Source organism: Sorghum bicolor, chromosome 4, assembly GCF_000003195.3.
Source record: "Sorghum bicolor cultivar BTx623 chromosome 4, Sorghum_bicolor_NCBIv3, whole genome shotgun sequence".
Classification (NCBI taxonomy): domain Eukaryota; kingdom Viridiplantae; phylum Streptophyta; class Magnoliopsida; order Poales; family Poaceae; genus Sorghum; species Sorghum bicolor.
Genome location: NC_012873.2, coordinates 144,153 through 158,832, shown reverse-complemented (window position 1 = coordinate 158,832; position 14,680 = coordinate 144,153). Strand labels below are relative to the sequence as shown.

The window sequence follows — 14,680 nt, the reverse complement described above, 5'->3', positions numbered from 1 at the left end:
AATTGTAACTTAAACATTACATACCATTGCATAATATAGAATAATATAAGAGCCTGTCGGATGATATATAATTGTACAGGTATTATATATGGGGTTATTCCTGCAGCACTTGCAGAGTAGAGTAGCTGTACAAAAGCATTACATGTTGTTCAGTATATATATACTATACAAGTTTAATAGCAAGTTGATTGGATCCTTCAGTAGGGATTGTAGCACTTATACAAAAGCACTGTGGAGTGGTTCGTAGATCACTTGAACGTAGATGTATGGATGATCAGTATTATTTCCAGCTGCAAATCAGACTCCCGGCCATGTTCATCGTCGTCCGAGTTGTTGAGCTAGGGAATCAGTTCAAATCTCTGCATAGAGGTAGGAATAACAGTAGGTTTCCATTTTTTTCTAAATTTGTATTGTGGTGGTATATAATGAATAGGTATTGTATCTAAAGCGCGTGTGCTGATGCAAATTGAAAGTTGCTTTATAGAGGAAGGCACAATTCACAGAGAAAATGAGAAGTGAATACATAGGAAAGTATATCTAAAAGCAAACCCTTGTAATACTCTTGAATTGTGCATGGGAAAAAGAGTAATAATCATTCAAAGTGTCTAATTTATTGTTTTGGGTAAGCAGACAAACATAGAAAATCTGCAACTATATAAACATGTATCACTCAAATATGGTTGTAATGGTTCACGGAAGAATGATAGGTGGATACTGAAAGAAGTACATTTAAAACAAAAGCCTTATAATATTCTTGAGTTGTGTATGAGGAAAGAGCAGTCATTCGAAGTGTCTAACTGCTGGTCTTAGGTAAGGAGACGAGCAGATGAACATGCATCACTTTGAAGCAAAAGATTCAAAGGGAGTAGGGCATGGTGGGCGATGTCCATCCTATGGCGGAACCATATATACTTTGCAGGCATGTTAAGGCCTCTCAAGCTGCCTGTTTGTAAGCAACAGAACAGGTTTGTGAGGACCAACAAAAGAGGCAACACGATACATCTGCTTGGAATAAGGCAGTTCAAGTTCAATGCCATATAAATAGGTGCTGATAAAGAAAAGAATATGACTCTAAACATAGATATGTTAAGCAAAATGAGGTTGCCTAAAATCAACAAAGAATATATTTGTATTAACCTTCGTCACATCTTTTGTTGACTCAAAGAGCTCTCATGTGTGGTGCTTTTAGCATGTGGTGTGGATTCTATTATGGACTTATACCATATATATAAATATTTGTGACTCAAAGAGCTCCCATGTTCCAGTGCTTTGATCATGTGGTCTAGATTCTATTCTGGCCTGTAGTTTATACCATATATATAAATATTTGTTTGAATATGGGTAGTGGAGAAGCCTTTGTTTAATGTGTTTATTAAAAAATAATAGTGCCATAAAAGAAGGTCTGAATAGTGCACATACAATGGAAACAAGCTATAAGCAAGAGTTTAAAAATCCCTATAGCAATGTTAAGGCTGTCGTTCCACTTTTAAGAAATGGATTCATTTTTAGACCCATGAAAACGAATTGGATATCTCAAGGCTAATATTTTTAGAAAAGAAATTATTTCCTTGGCATGGATGTTTGTTTGGTGAGAATAAAATTTAGTCGAAAACTAAATAACTTAACAGAGAAAATAGGTATATATTTTTTATCTAATTATGGCTATTGGACAAGCTTATTGTAGTTGACGTACTAATTGCAAAACTTGTTATTACTAAAACGTGATATAAACTACAGGCATAGGCACTAAGCATGGCCTATTTCCCTTTAATGTCGGCTGATGCATACACCTAATACAGCATGAAAGCACAGTCTAATCTGTTTCTATTGGACATTTCCGGTGTGCAGGTAGGTATTCTAAACAAATGATAGTCTAGATAATAATTACCTTTAGTTACCTCTAATTTGTTGATATAGCAGATTTGAGGTGTTAAGGCATTCCCTCAAGAGTCTCCTGTTGATCAGTCAACATTATAATCCAAGACCAAGTTTGATATCTGACAAACAGAAGAGAGCAGCCACATTCTGTATAGAATAAATTTCAGCTATACATTGCACTATCCCTTAACAAAAAATTTGCCAATTGTAGAAACTTAAGCTAATAAAAAAATATATAAAACTGCTATAGCAAAAGAAATTCAAGTGCCTATAACAGGCGTGACGTGAGGCTATATCCTTAGAAAACCATGGCAACTTAAGCTTATCAAACATTGCAATTTGAACATTTCAAGTTACCACCTCGTTTAAGTCAAATAAGTTCCCAAGATTTAGGTCTACTGACCTTGAAATCAGTTGAGATGCATTGAGACCTATGGGCTCTTCTTCTTTCTTTTCTAACATGGTCCTCCTACATCAGGTTAAATAACAATTCACAAAGTAGCCTGTAAGTAATACTCATGACATTTTGCATGAGAGAAAACTGAAACGCTGAAAGGTCCTTGTTTGGTTTTGGTAATTGAGTGACAACTTAGGTGGACTAATAGTGTTTATGTGAGATACACAGGAGATTAGTCCACAGGTGATGATGTGATGATGGAGGAGCTCATTGCACATGAGACATGACATGGAGTCATGTGACCAAGGTGGAGAAGATCAAGATGAGGCTTGGCTTGATGGACCGGTTGCAAGAGTGAAGGGCAAGTCGGAGGCTTTGAAGCGAGGGACCGCGTGTGACGGTGAAGCTTGAGCAAGACTTGGCGCCGATGGACCGAGGCAACGGTGAAGAGCAAGTGAGGTCAAGATCGATGAACCAATACGGTCATGTGATGATATGAAGTGGATCATATCATTTGGTGATTGGTTGATGCATGTGTTGCATCAACATTGGAGGAGATGGAATGGAAAGCGCAAGGCAAAGGTATAACCTAGGGCATTTCCATTTCACCGGTCATAGGTGTGTAGAGAAGTTTATGACCGGATTTAGGATAGATGGCCGTACTATCAAGAGGGGCAAACTTGTTTGCATATCGGTCATCTAGTGCCACTTGAGCGATCTAACTTTGCATACGTGTTAGGATCGAGTGGTGTGGCAAGTTTGAGAGGCTAACTCCTTTGGGAAAATGTTTGTGAAAATGCTAACACACATGCACATGGTGGTGTACACTTGTTGGTGTTGGCACACTTTACAAAGGAGGTGGTGTTCCTAGGGTTGAGAGAGGTATGGGTTTCTCTCGGGATTCGGCGCTTTTGAGAAAAATAAGTGTATATTTTCTATTGCGCCGGTGGGAAATTTAGAGAAGTCGCGGGAGTGTTTTCTCACTGAGAAACACTCACCGGACGCTGAGTGCGGAGGCACCGGACGCTGGCCTCAGCGTCCGGTGAGCTTGACCCTGCTAGGGTTAAGCACCGGACGCACTCGTCCGGTGGTTAGCGTCCGGTGTGAGGGGTTTTTGCAACCCTCTCTGCGCACGAGTCCGGTGAGCACCGGACCGTCCGGTGCCTAGCGTCCGGTGAGGTCGCGAGTTTGACAAACTCTCTGCGCACGAGTCCGGTGAGCACCGGACCGTCCGGTGCCCATCGTCCGGTGGTGCTGTGCAGGCGCGCGTGCGAAGTAGCCGTTGGCGGCAACGGTCGACTTCAAACGGCTAGTGACACGTGGCGGTCAGTTGAGCACCGGACGCTGGGTGTTGAGCGTCCGGTGGCTCCTTGAGAGCGTCCGGTGCTCACGTGTTTTGCCCAGTGAAGGGGCAACGGCTAGTTTAGCCCTTGGGGCTATAAATAGAAGTGGTGGCCGGCCTTGGCCGGTGCTGAGCACCCTTGGGACTTAGTGTCCATGCTTGGGTAGTGCTAGGAAGGCCTCTAACTCACTTGTGCTTGCAAGAGTGCGAATCAATAGCGAGTGAGTGATTCTAGTGCGTTGCATTGAGAGATTGCATCGAGTGGCACTAGGTGTTCGTGTTGCAAGCCGGTGGTGCTTGTTACTCTTGGAGGTTGCCACCTCCTAGACGGCTTGGTGGCTTGTGACTCCGTCGAAGCACGCAAGGAGATTGTGCGGTGCTCCGGAGAAGAGATTGTGAGGGGTACGGTGCTCACCCCGCGGGGATCGCGAAGAGCAACTCTAGTGGATTGCTTGTGGCTTGGAGGATCCCCATCTTGAGAGTGGATGTGCGGCACCCGCTGAGGGTTTGGCTTTGGAATGCCAGTTAGCTCGTGATCCATCAAGTGGATGTATCGCCACAACGAGGACGTAGCTTGGTGGCAACCAAGTGAACCTCGGTAAAAATCACCGTGTCAACATTGTCTACTCTTCTCGGTGGTTTGCATTCGCTATACACGAGCTTGTATTTATATTCTTTATATACTTGTGCTTGTGTAGTTGCTTTTGTAATTAGTTAAGCTTGTGTAGCTTGCTAGTTACCTTCTTGCTTGTGTAGCTAGAAGTAGTTCCCTTGCATGGCTAATTCGGTTTGTGTAACCTTGTCAGTCACATTGCTTAGTTTGTGTAGCTAAGTAAGTTGCGCTCTCTTTTTTGCATTAGTTGCTTTGTTTTTGAGCTTGCTAGTGAGCTTAGGCTTTGTGCACTTTGCCTCACTAGTTTGTGTAGGAGCTCCCTCGGTTTGCTAAGTACTAGTTGCATAGGTTTGTGTGACCTTGCTCCTAGAATTGGTTAGGTGAGCTCTTGCTAAGGTAGCACCTTGCTTGCTTGTTTAGGATCTTTTCAAGGTGCTAGAGAACTTAGATAGAGGGGTGTAGTCTTGGCTAGACCGATAGTTTTAATTCCGCATTTGTTTCGGTTAGCCGGCGTAATATTTTTTAGAAAGGACTATTCACCCCCCCCTCTAGTCCGCCATCTCGACCCTTCAAACGCACCATGCACTCACTCCTCAGTTATGGAAGACAACATCTACATCATCCAATAGTGTGCCATATTTCTAGTCAAACTCCAGGCGTGTGTAGTCCTCTTTGTAGCATCCATCGTCCAGGATTTCACAGATTAGCATTCTCTGCCATTATTTCAGCCACAATGGAGAAATAATATCAATCCATTAGCCATGACGAATTAGATCAAACTATATGCTTGCAGCCATTTTAAAAACAATGTGCTCAATGTTCTTGTACAGATTGGGTAGGGGGAAAATTAAACAGGCAACCACATCTAATCAATTAGCCATGACAAATTAGATCAAACTATATGCATGTAATCGTTTTAAAACAAGGTGCTCAATGTTCCTGTATAGATTGGGTAAGGAAAAAAATTAAACAGGCAACCACATCTCCCAAAATACAGATACAGTTCCACAAAAATAAATGCAGTCAAAGCAAGCACCAAGTCAGATCCATCAAATTAGCTATCTGCAATGCAGCAATGCTGTTGGCTGGCCTTGTAGCGCTAGAACTTAAAAATCAAAATCAATAGGGCAGCACATGGACCAATAAAGTGCAAGGAAAGTAGAGGAGAAACCAAGGGAACACAGACCCAAACGATGATTTTGCCATGAAAAGGGACACCAGAAAGAAGTCCACACTGCATATATGTATCACAGTGTTGTGTGAGCAATGCAAAGTATAATAATACAGAATCAATGGTAATTTCTAGGAATTATGAAATATAACAGTACATATTTGATTCTTGATAATATAAAAATGTATCTATTAGCAATACACGAACCAAAGAAGTGGAAGAAAAGTAGTTGCAAGAAGGTTACCAAGGAACAGTAGCCTGGTTTGAATGATTCTGGTATTAAATGAGACGCAACAAAGAAGCTAGATGTACATATCACAATATCAATGAGTGAGGTATTAAGGGCCTTGTATATACTTTTCTCCCAAGCCTTCACAAACAATATTATGTTGTTGTTATGTATATATATGCACAAATGTGAACATTGTTATACGTATTAACACCAAAAGGTAACTATGATGTTCGAGTGAGCAAGCATTGATGATAAAGCTATAGCTTTGCATCCACCTACATCGACAAATAAAATTTTCCTCACACCCAATTGTAACTCCAACCCTTTTTACCAGTAGCAACTATCGTCATATATGGAAAGTACAGGACATTGAACCATGCAAAGGAATTATGGCGCAAAAAGTTCAGTGAAAGAGAAATAAAACAAGAAAGGAAAATTCACATAGAAATTATAGACCGATGGCCTAAATAATTCTATGTTTCTCTAGCAAAGGAGCTTGTGCCTTAATTGATTTAATGTTATCGTACTAAAACAGCCGGAGTGTACATGTCGCTTTTGGGTGGCTATTACTTGCACCAATAGGAACATAGATGATAAAATAACATGGAGGTGAGTAATAAAAGAAAACAACATGGTGCTCAGTAATAAAAACAAGAGGCCGTTAAAGCAAAGGTTTTTTTAAGAAAATAGTGTAGAGGCATCATCCCAATAGATTATCATAGAAGTAGATCAGCACAATACATATTTGATGGTTATTTGAATTTTACCTTTTTTTTCAAAAACAATATCCAATGATAGGCCTTAGGCATTTCTGAAACAAATAAAAATGAGGTTGTGAAAATCATTAATGAACTAAACAGCAGCCTGTTGGAGGCTGTAGTTGGAACTTGTAGCAAAGGTCCGATAAGGTTATTGTTGAATCAAAGGAAATTTTATCTAATAAAAATATTATTTGAACAGGCACATAAATATAAAAAGGGCAATTGAAGTTGACAGATCACAACGCAGCATGAAAAGGTTTTTTTTACCATGAGTCCATGACATGAGGCCTACACTTACAAATTAGAACTTCATGGAGTAATTTATTGACACCTAAATGGCCTTGGTAATGGTGAGTACCCATTGATGTTAATGGCATGGAAGAGAAGGACTTCTTGTGGAAGTCTCTTCAGAGACGCCATGCTGGACCCAATCCCTTCATCCCACCACGATCTATGCTGCGAGATATGAACTCCATCAAAATAGAGAGAGGGAGGGCAAGACAGAGAGGAGATGGGAGTTTTTATTGACACCTAAATGGCCTTGGTAATGGTCCGTACCCATTGACGTTAATGGCAGGGAAGAGAAGGACTTCTGGTGGAAGTCTCTTCAGAGACGCCATTCTGAACCCAATCCCTTCATCCCACCACGATCTATGCTGCAAGATATGAACTCCATCAAAAATAGAGAGGGAGGGCAAGACAGAGAGGAGATGGGAGTTTACCTCGCCGTCCATGCAGTTGCTGGAGGGACAACAACCTGGCGTCCGCTGTTGCTGTCACCGGCTAGCGCCACCACGCAGGAGCAAGGCACCACCGCCGGGGTGGTGCCGGCGTTGGCCGTTCGCGACCTTTAGCACAGTAGCTATGGTTTCGTCCAGCACAAGAGCACATCTGAGTAGAGGAAGGAGGTAGCGCCAGGGGCGGCAGAGGGGGGGAGGGAGGCAACGACGCCGGCGGCCACCAGCAGGGCTCGTTTGCGCCACACCGTGGCCAGGGACAGCCACCGTCGGTGGTCACGCGCCGCCGCAGGCCGAGGGTGCCGTCACCGTGCTAGCACGCGATGCGGCTGTCCGAGGGCGCTGCCGTGATGGAGGGAGGGAGGGAGGGAGGGAGGGAGGGAGAGGGATGGGAGAGGGACTGGGAAGGGAAGGCGAGGCCAGGGGTGAACGCGGTGGAGACGACGTCTGCGGGAGACGACGCGTCGAGGTCGGGAAGAAATATCGAGAAGGGGATGAAGCGTGGAGAATTAGAAGCTGGATATACATTTGGTTGTCTAGATTTGGATGAGAAGCTGTGGAAGCTCATGAAAGTAGAGGAGAAGCCAAAGAAGCTAGAGAGAAGGAGACTCCAAGAGAATCCGATTTTAGTAAAATCTGATGAAAACAATCTCAACCATTCACTGCAAGAATCCAATGGTAAAAAAAATTAAGGCGACGTGGCAGGCGCTCCTGGCCGTGGAGTCGACGGTAAATCTAGGGAAGAACACGCAGTGGATAGAAACGTCCCGCAGGCCCACACGTCACTGGCACATAGTTATGCGATCCATCGTGGAAATGAAAAGCGGCGGCGGGCGGCGTGGGAATCTTACTTTGCTCATCATAATAAATTAACAAACAATATTTTTAACTATGGTTTTTCAGATAAAGCGAACATGCTCTCTATCCATCTAGGTCAGTGGATGAAGAGAGGAGAGAGGAGAGGGAAGGAGAGAAAAGAGGCCCAGCAAGTCCACTTCCACCACCGCGCACGGCAAAAGAGAGCAAAGATGATGGTATGTACGAGACAGACGAAACCCTATATACCCACACGCACCCTAAGTCCCATTTAGGGCCTTTTTGTTTTTGGGCTAGAATGATCTAAAACTATTTCAGGCCTGGTACCATTTGATATTTTAGATTGGGCTAAAAATATTTGGGACCGTTCCCAGAAATGCCTAACCGGGCCCTTAGCGTGTTCAGATTCAGATTCAGAAATCAGGCCTTGTTTAGTTCCCAGAAAATTTTGCAAAATTTTTCACATTCTCCATCACATCGAATCTTTAGACGCATGCATGAAGTATTAAATATAAACAAAAATAAAAACTAATTACACAGTTTTGTCGAAATTGACGAAACGAATCTTTTAAGCCTAGTTAATCCATGATTAGATAATATTTATCAAATACAAACGAAAGTGCTAGAGTGTCGTTTTTGCAAAATTTTTCGGAACTAAAAAAGGCCTCAGAAGAAAGCAGCGGCGGATTTCATAGGGCAACAACGAGCCGACGGGTGTTGTTTTGGTCCGGCCCACTCAAAGCGCAGCCCAGGCGGAGGTGGATTGAGATTGACTTTGACTCGTTGAAATCCGAACCGATGCCTGCGGCGCAGCGACCGAGCGGCGAGCCATCTTCATTCGAATTTCAAATTCCCCTCCCCTTGTTTCTTCTTCTTCCACCCCGCACCTACCTACCCTGGCCAAAGAGGATCCTTCCATTCCATAATAACCATCCCTTTCCTTTCGCCAGATTGGGATTGGGATTGGGATTGGGTACAGCACCACCACCAGCAGTAGCGTGATGGGCTGCGTCTCCTCCTCCTTGCTCGAGGGGGACGGCGCCGAGGACGACCGCCGCCGCATCATCTCCCACCACCACATCGTCTCCCTCACCTCCTCCACCTACGGCATCCTCACCAGTCCGCGAGCCTACTCCTCCTCCTCCTCGTCGTCGTCTTTTACCGCCAAGCCCGTTGCCCTTGGCCCAGAGCCGTTCGCTCCGCCGCCGACCACTCGTTGCGCGCCGCCTCCTCCCCCTCCTCCTCCGCTGCCGCCTCCAGCAAGACAACAAGCACCCCCACCACCGAAACCCGAATCCCAGCCCCAGGCGGAGGTCATCAACTCCTGGGAGCTCATGGCCGGCCTCGTCGACCCCTCCACGCCGGCCAAGCCCACCACGCCCTCCTCCGGCAGGGACCACCAGCGCCGTCGCCGGATCCCTCTCCGCGCCATCGACGGCAACTCCTCCGCTTTCAAGGCAAGCCCCTGTTCGTCCTCCCCGTCCGCGGTTGTGCTCTACACCACCTCCCTCCGCGGGGTCCGCGCCACGTTCGAGGCCTGCAACGCCGTCCGCGCGGTGCTGCAGGCGCACGGCGTCGCCTTCCGGGAGCGCGACGTCTCCATGGACCGCGGCTTCAGGGACGAGCTCAGGAGCAAGGTGTGCGGCGCCAGAGCACCGGCTTTGGCGGCCATGCTCCCGAGGCTCTTCGTGCGGGGCCGTCACGTGGGCGGCGCGGAGGACGTGCTGCGCCTCGACGAGGAGGGCCTCCTGGCGCCGCTGCTGGAGGGCCTGCCCAGGGCGCGCGGAGGCGGGGCCTACTGCTGCGACGGATGCGGTGGCATGAGGTTCCTGCCCTGCTTCGACTGCTCGGGGAGCCGCAAGCTGGCTGTCACGCTTCCCGTGCCCGCCGCCTCCACGGCATCCTGCAGCTACAGGCGGCGGAAGGTGGTGGTGGTGCGATGCGGGGAGTGCAACGAGAACGGCCTCGTGCTCTGCCCAATCTGTTCCTGACCATCATTGCCCATTGGGGTTGCAGCCGTGCAGAGCAACAAACCCCGGCCCTTTGATCTTTGCTGATGCTGGTTGGTGGACTGATGATTCAGCAATCAGCAAGCAGAGGCAGTCTCACTCTTAATTCCTTTCTTTCATCGACGATTCAAGATTGATCCTGTGCCAGTCTGCCCTGCCTGGATTCAAGCAAATTTGCAATGCAACTCTTTTGTTTGCCTGCTACTATTCTGATGATGATCATCAGCCAGAAGTATAGTAGTAATAATAGTAATTACTAAAGGAGGGTCGATGCGTGCTCGCACATACAGTAGCATTCATCAAGGATGGTGATTGCATCATCAATCAAATAGATACAACACATATTAGTAGTGAGTAATAAATAAATGTGGACCAGTCCTCCACTGGCACGTAGCAGTAGCACGGCAGATGAGATGAGTGCAACTTTCCCAGGCTCAGCTAGCTAGTCGGCGGCGCACAGCTGCCGCAGGGCGTGAAGTCGCACGGCAGCCTTGTCCGTCCGGCTGGTCCGCCACCGCCGGCGTTGGCCCTGCGGAAGCGCGCGCCCTCCAGGAGCACCCTCTGCCCGGAGCTGAGGAGCGCGCCGTTCATGTGGTCCATGACGCTGGCCGTGGTCGGGTACAGGAAGGGTCCCCCGGGGGCGTTGTAGTAGGCGTTGAGCAGCGCCGCCGTGGCCTCCCGGAGCAGCGTCCGGTACATGTCCCCGCGCCCCTCCAGCGCCTCCCCTAGCGTCAGCTCCGACCCGTACCGCTGCGCCGCCAGGGGACCGAACGCCATGGCCACCGTCGTGTTCGGTGTCAGCACCTTCCAGTGGCAGCGGTGCTCCGGCGACGCCCACATGCTGTATATTTTTACTATATATGTCATATCTCATTTGTCATGCATGCATGCATGCATGCAACGGTTGGTTGGATCGGTGGTGGTCCAGGTCCAGGTCCAGTCCGGACGCATTACTTACTCGTAGGTGCAGGCGGAGCCCTGCTGCGATGGTGCCGTTGGAGGAGGTGGCGGCGGCACCACCACCTGTGGCACCTGTGGCTGCTCCTGCGGCAAATTCGTTGGCGGTTTTCGCCAGACGGGCGGCAGGAGCCTTGGCCTGCGGCGCCAGAATGGAGAAGAGGAAGCCGGCGCCGGCGCCTGGGCGACTGGTGCCCTGCCGCCGCCGCGTCCCGGGCAGAAGTCCATGGCCTCCTCCGGCTGCGCGAGCAGCGGCGGCACGGTGTAGAGCGCGAGACCCAGCATGCGGAAGGCGAGGGTGAGCTCGCGCGGCGCTCCCCCGCCTCCGGCTCCGGCTCCGGCGCCGCAGTGTCCCGTCCCCTGGACGACGCGCGCCGTGCAGCGGTTCATGTCCGGGGAACCCTCCATGCGGACGGAGAAGCCGCCGAACCAGTTGGTGTTGCTCTCCCGCACCGTCAGCGGGGTGTCGCCGCCGCCGCACTGGATGGCCACGCGCGCGCCTGACGGACGCCGAGACGGATTGCAATTGCAAGCAGTGGATGGAATTAAATGGATTGCAAACATCAATGGCAAGACGCAAGAGCGTGAACTGCAGTGCACGTCTAGTTCGTGATGTATCGGATGGCATGGGTTGGGTTAGGTGAGCAGGAGCAACAACATGGACAGCCATGTTCTTGCTCCAGAGAAGATGATGCCCAAGCCCAAGTACACAGCACAGTACCGTAGAGCGGGTAGTCGAAGAGTCCCCTGGCGCCGTCCTTGCACTGGTCGCAGAACACCATGCCAGCCACCACCGTGCTGCCCGCAGGCACCGCCGTCGCCTCCGCCACCGCCACCACCACCACCAGCAGCAGCAGCAGGATGACCATCATCATCTGATGCGATCCGATCCTATCGAGATGGACGATTGCAGCACCCCCGGCCCCTCGCTCCTATGCTGCTGGTGTACGTGTTGGTACGATGTTGTTGGTCATCTCCTCCTCCTCCTGCTGCGTGTATTGCTTGCTTTGGTCTTTGGTGTGCTAGCCAGCAAAACCCAAGCTGTGTATATATATATACGTACTACGTACAACTAGCTACTAGTTGTACACATACCAGCTGCTGCTCCTTCCTGCTCGCTTTGTGTGACGCGGGCGATTCGGCTAGCACACGTCCATATATGGACCGGATCAGGGAAAGGAAAAGATGAGCACCACATTGCTACTAATTTCCTTATGTACTAATATGGAAATGGGCTTTGCATGCTGCATTTTCTAACTCTGTCTTGTGTGCTAGCTCTAGGTTTTTATTTAATTTGTAACTAATTTATTAATACCACTATTATATATATCCATCTTGCTTAATCAATTGGTTCAAACATGTAAGCCGGTAGCTTCGGCCTTCATGCCAAGGGAACTGATCCCATCTGGTGTCTACGGAAGGTGCCAAGGTAGTAACACCAGCAGAGAACCCACATCTCGCCTGCATCGTTGCGTGCGTGATGCATGCACACTAGTAAGTAGTAACATTCACTGCCATTTTTGTGCAAGTGCGGAAAGAGGAGAAATTGGTACTCGTCGATGCAAATATATTATATAATAAAACAAATAGCGATAATAGCATCAGAGTCTGGCATAAACATGCATATACTATACTTTCTCATCAAATGCAATACAACACAAAACGGATCCACTTCAACAACCACATAATTCATCATTTATTCTTCAAACTTAATAACCATGGATAGCTTAAGCATAAGTGCATAACTTTAATCCATCACTACATCATCATTAAAACAATAATTAACTTTAACTTTAGTCTTCACAACCTAGAGACTCTTGGATGTCAAAGAAAATGTTTTCCCCCGATGCTACTTGGGTCTCCCCCTTCTTCGAGCCATCAATGGCACAACACCTTGTGCGAGCTACATCCTCTACATCGGCATGTAATCGGCATGTAATATAATACATGGACTCATCATGCACAATCTGACGTACGAGAACACTGCACCACCACAGAACCAATATAGAATCATGCTTCCAGCGCTGTCGCCAGGTTCTAGGTGTTACATAACCACAACTTTAAAAAGCTCTAGTTTGATTTTAAATAATTAATGAAATCTAAATTACTAACCTTTATGCTAAGTGTGTACATTAGATGAGGTTGGTACATGTCAAGTGGTGGAGCAAGAAATGATCATGATGATGGTGGTGATGACCACAAGGTGATCAAGTGCTCAACTTAAAAAAAAAGAAGGGAAAAACAAAATCCTATGGAGATGAAGACAAAGATATAAATAGGATTTTGATTTTGGTGATCAAGACACCATAGAAGTTATGATCATATCTAGGATAGATAGTCATGCTATAAATAGAGGAATTCTTTGTCCTAGCGGTCTATCGAGTGCCACTAAGTGTTATCAATCATATGCATGCATTTGAAACCTAATGTGTACTGACTTAACCCTTGAAAATATTTATGAAAATATGCTAGCACACATGCACAAGGCGGTGCACTTGGTGGTTAACACTTTTGAGCAAAGGTTGAAGAGGTGGAGAGGAGTTGGGTCTCTTGGCGGGATTCGACGCTTTTGTGGAAATAAAATGCATATTTTCCGTTACGCCTGAGACAGGTTTTTAGAGAAGTCGCGAGAGTGAAAATACACACGCTGGCCCCCGACTGTGGAAGCATCCGACGTTGAGCCAGCATCCGACGCATGATGGAGTTTTGATGCAGCACATAGTGGTTCACCGACGTGTCCCACGCTCTGAAATGGAACGCGGCTAGAACACTGTTGAGTGTTGGAGCTGTGACGTCAGCAGGGTCACGGGCGTTGTTTTTAAGCAGTGTGCGTTAGACGCTGAGGCGCATCCGATGGCATACCGTTGGACGCGTCCGAGGCGTCTCCGATGCATAGCACGTGATGCGTCCGACGCCACGTGACCAAGTACGTTAACGTTGTTGGAGATTACCGGCTGTTTAACCGAGCATACGTGGCAACAATCGAGAGCTACTAACAAAGCAGCGTGGGACGCTAGGCTACGTTTGATGTCTTGGTATTAACGCATCCGACACCTCGATAGTGGCTATTTTTGGAGCTAACAACTCTATTTATTGGGGATCTTTATAAATACATAGTGGCCGGCTCTTGGGTGTCTCTCTTGGCACTTTGATGTATTTGACATCCTTGTGAGCCTAAGCAAATACCTTCCACTCATCTCCGTCATTGATTCATCATCATAGTGAAATTGAGAGTGATTCCAAGTGCATTTGCATGAGTGATTGCATCTAGTGGCACTTGGGGATCGTTTGAGCTGCGGAATTCTTGTTATTCTTGGTGGTTGTTGTCACCTAGATGGCTTGGAGCAGTAGAGGAGGATTGATATGAGCTGGTGATTGTTTGTGGCCATCTCCCGGTGTGAGGGGGCTTGTACCTTCTCCAACGGAGAGCCAATGGTAATTCTAGTAATTTGCTTGTGTCATTGAGATACCTCGCTTACGGCAGGTTCTTGCAGTGCTCTGGGAGGAGCTTGGGTGTGAATCCTCAATTGGTTGCCGAACTACGAAGTGTTGGTCGAGACAACGTGAACTAGCGTGCCGATTGGTTCACTTACTTGTACACAACAGTATAATAGATCACATCTCTACCTCTTTACTTTCTAGCAAAGTAGTGTAATTAGATTTAGTTACTAGATTTGTCTTGTGTAGCTTAGTTCAATGTGTAGGTTGTAGTGACATAGCTCTTGCGTGTTTACTGACCTTAGCAACTAGAATTGTTGGATAGATGG

General features: G+C 47.2%; 2 protein-coding genes across 2 annotated transcripts; one reads left to right on the top strand and one right to left on the bottom strand.

The window, feature by feature from the left end:
• On the top strand, positions 8,732-10,181 carry LOC8074155 (uncharacterized protein At5g39865). The gene has a single exon (XM_021458955.1). It carries the CDS (start codon positions 8,949-8,951, stop codon positions 9,936-9,938), a length of 990 nt encoding a protein of 329 aa, XP_021314630.1. The 5' UTR covers positions 8,732-8,948; the 3' UTR covers positions 9,939-10,181.
• LOC8066470 lies at positions 10,210-11,785 on the bottom strand. Its single transcript, XM_002451294.2, has 3 exons — positions 11,635-11,785; positions 10,915-11,413; positions 10,210-10,797 (listed from the first exon to the last, which is right to left on the bottom strand). Exons 1-3 carry the CDS (start codon positions 11,783-11,785, stop codon positions 10,395-10,397), a joined length of 1,053 nt encoding a protein of 350 aa, XP_002451339.2. The 3' UTR covers positions 10,210-10,394.

Coding starts and splice junctions, on each gene's coding strand:
- LOC8066470 (XM_002451294.2), bottom strand. CDS start 11,785: ATGATGGTCATCCTGCTGCTGCTGCTGGTGGTGGTGGTGGCGGTGGCG. Junction 11,414..11,634: donor CTTCGACTACCCGCTCTACG/GTACTGTGCTGT, acceptor GGCGTCCGTCAG/GCGCGCGCGTGGCCATCCAG. Junction 10,798..10,914: donor GGCTCCGCCTGCACCTACGA/GTAAGTAATGCG, acceptor AAAAATATACAG/CATGTGGGCGTCGCCGGAGC.
- LOC8074155 (XM_021458955.1), top strand. CDS start 8,949: ATGGGCTGCGTCTCCTCCTCCTTGCTCGAGGGGGACGGCGCCGAGGAC.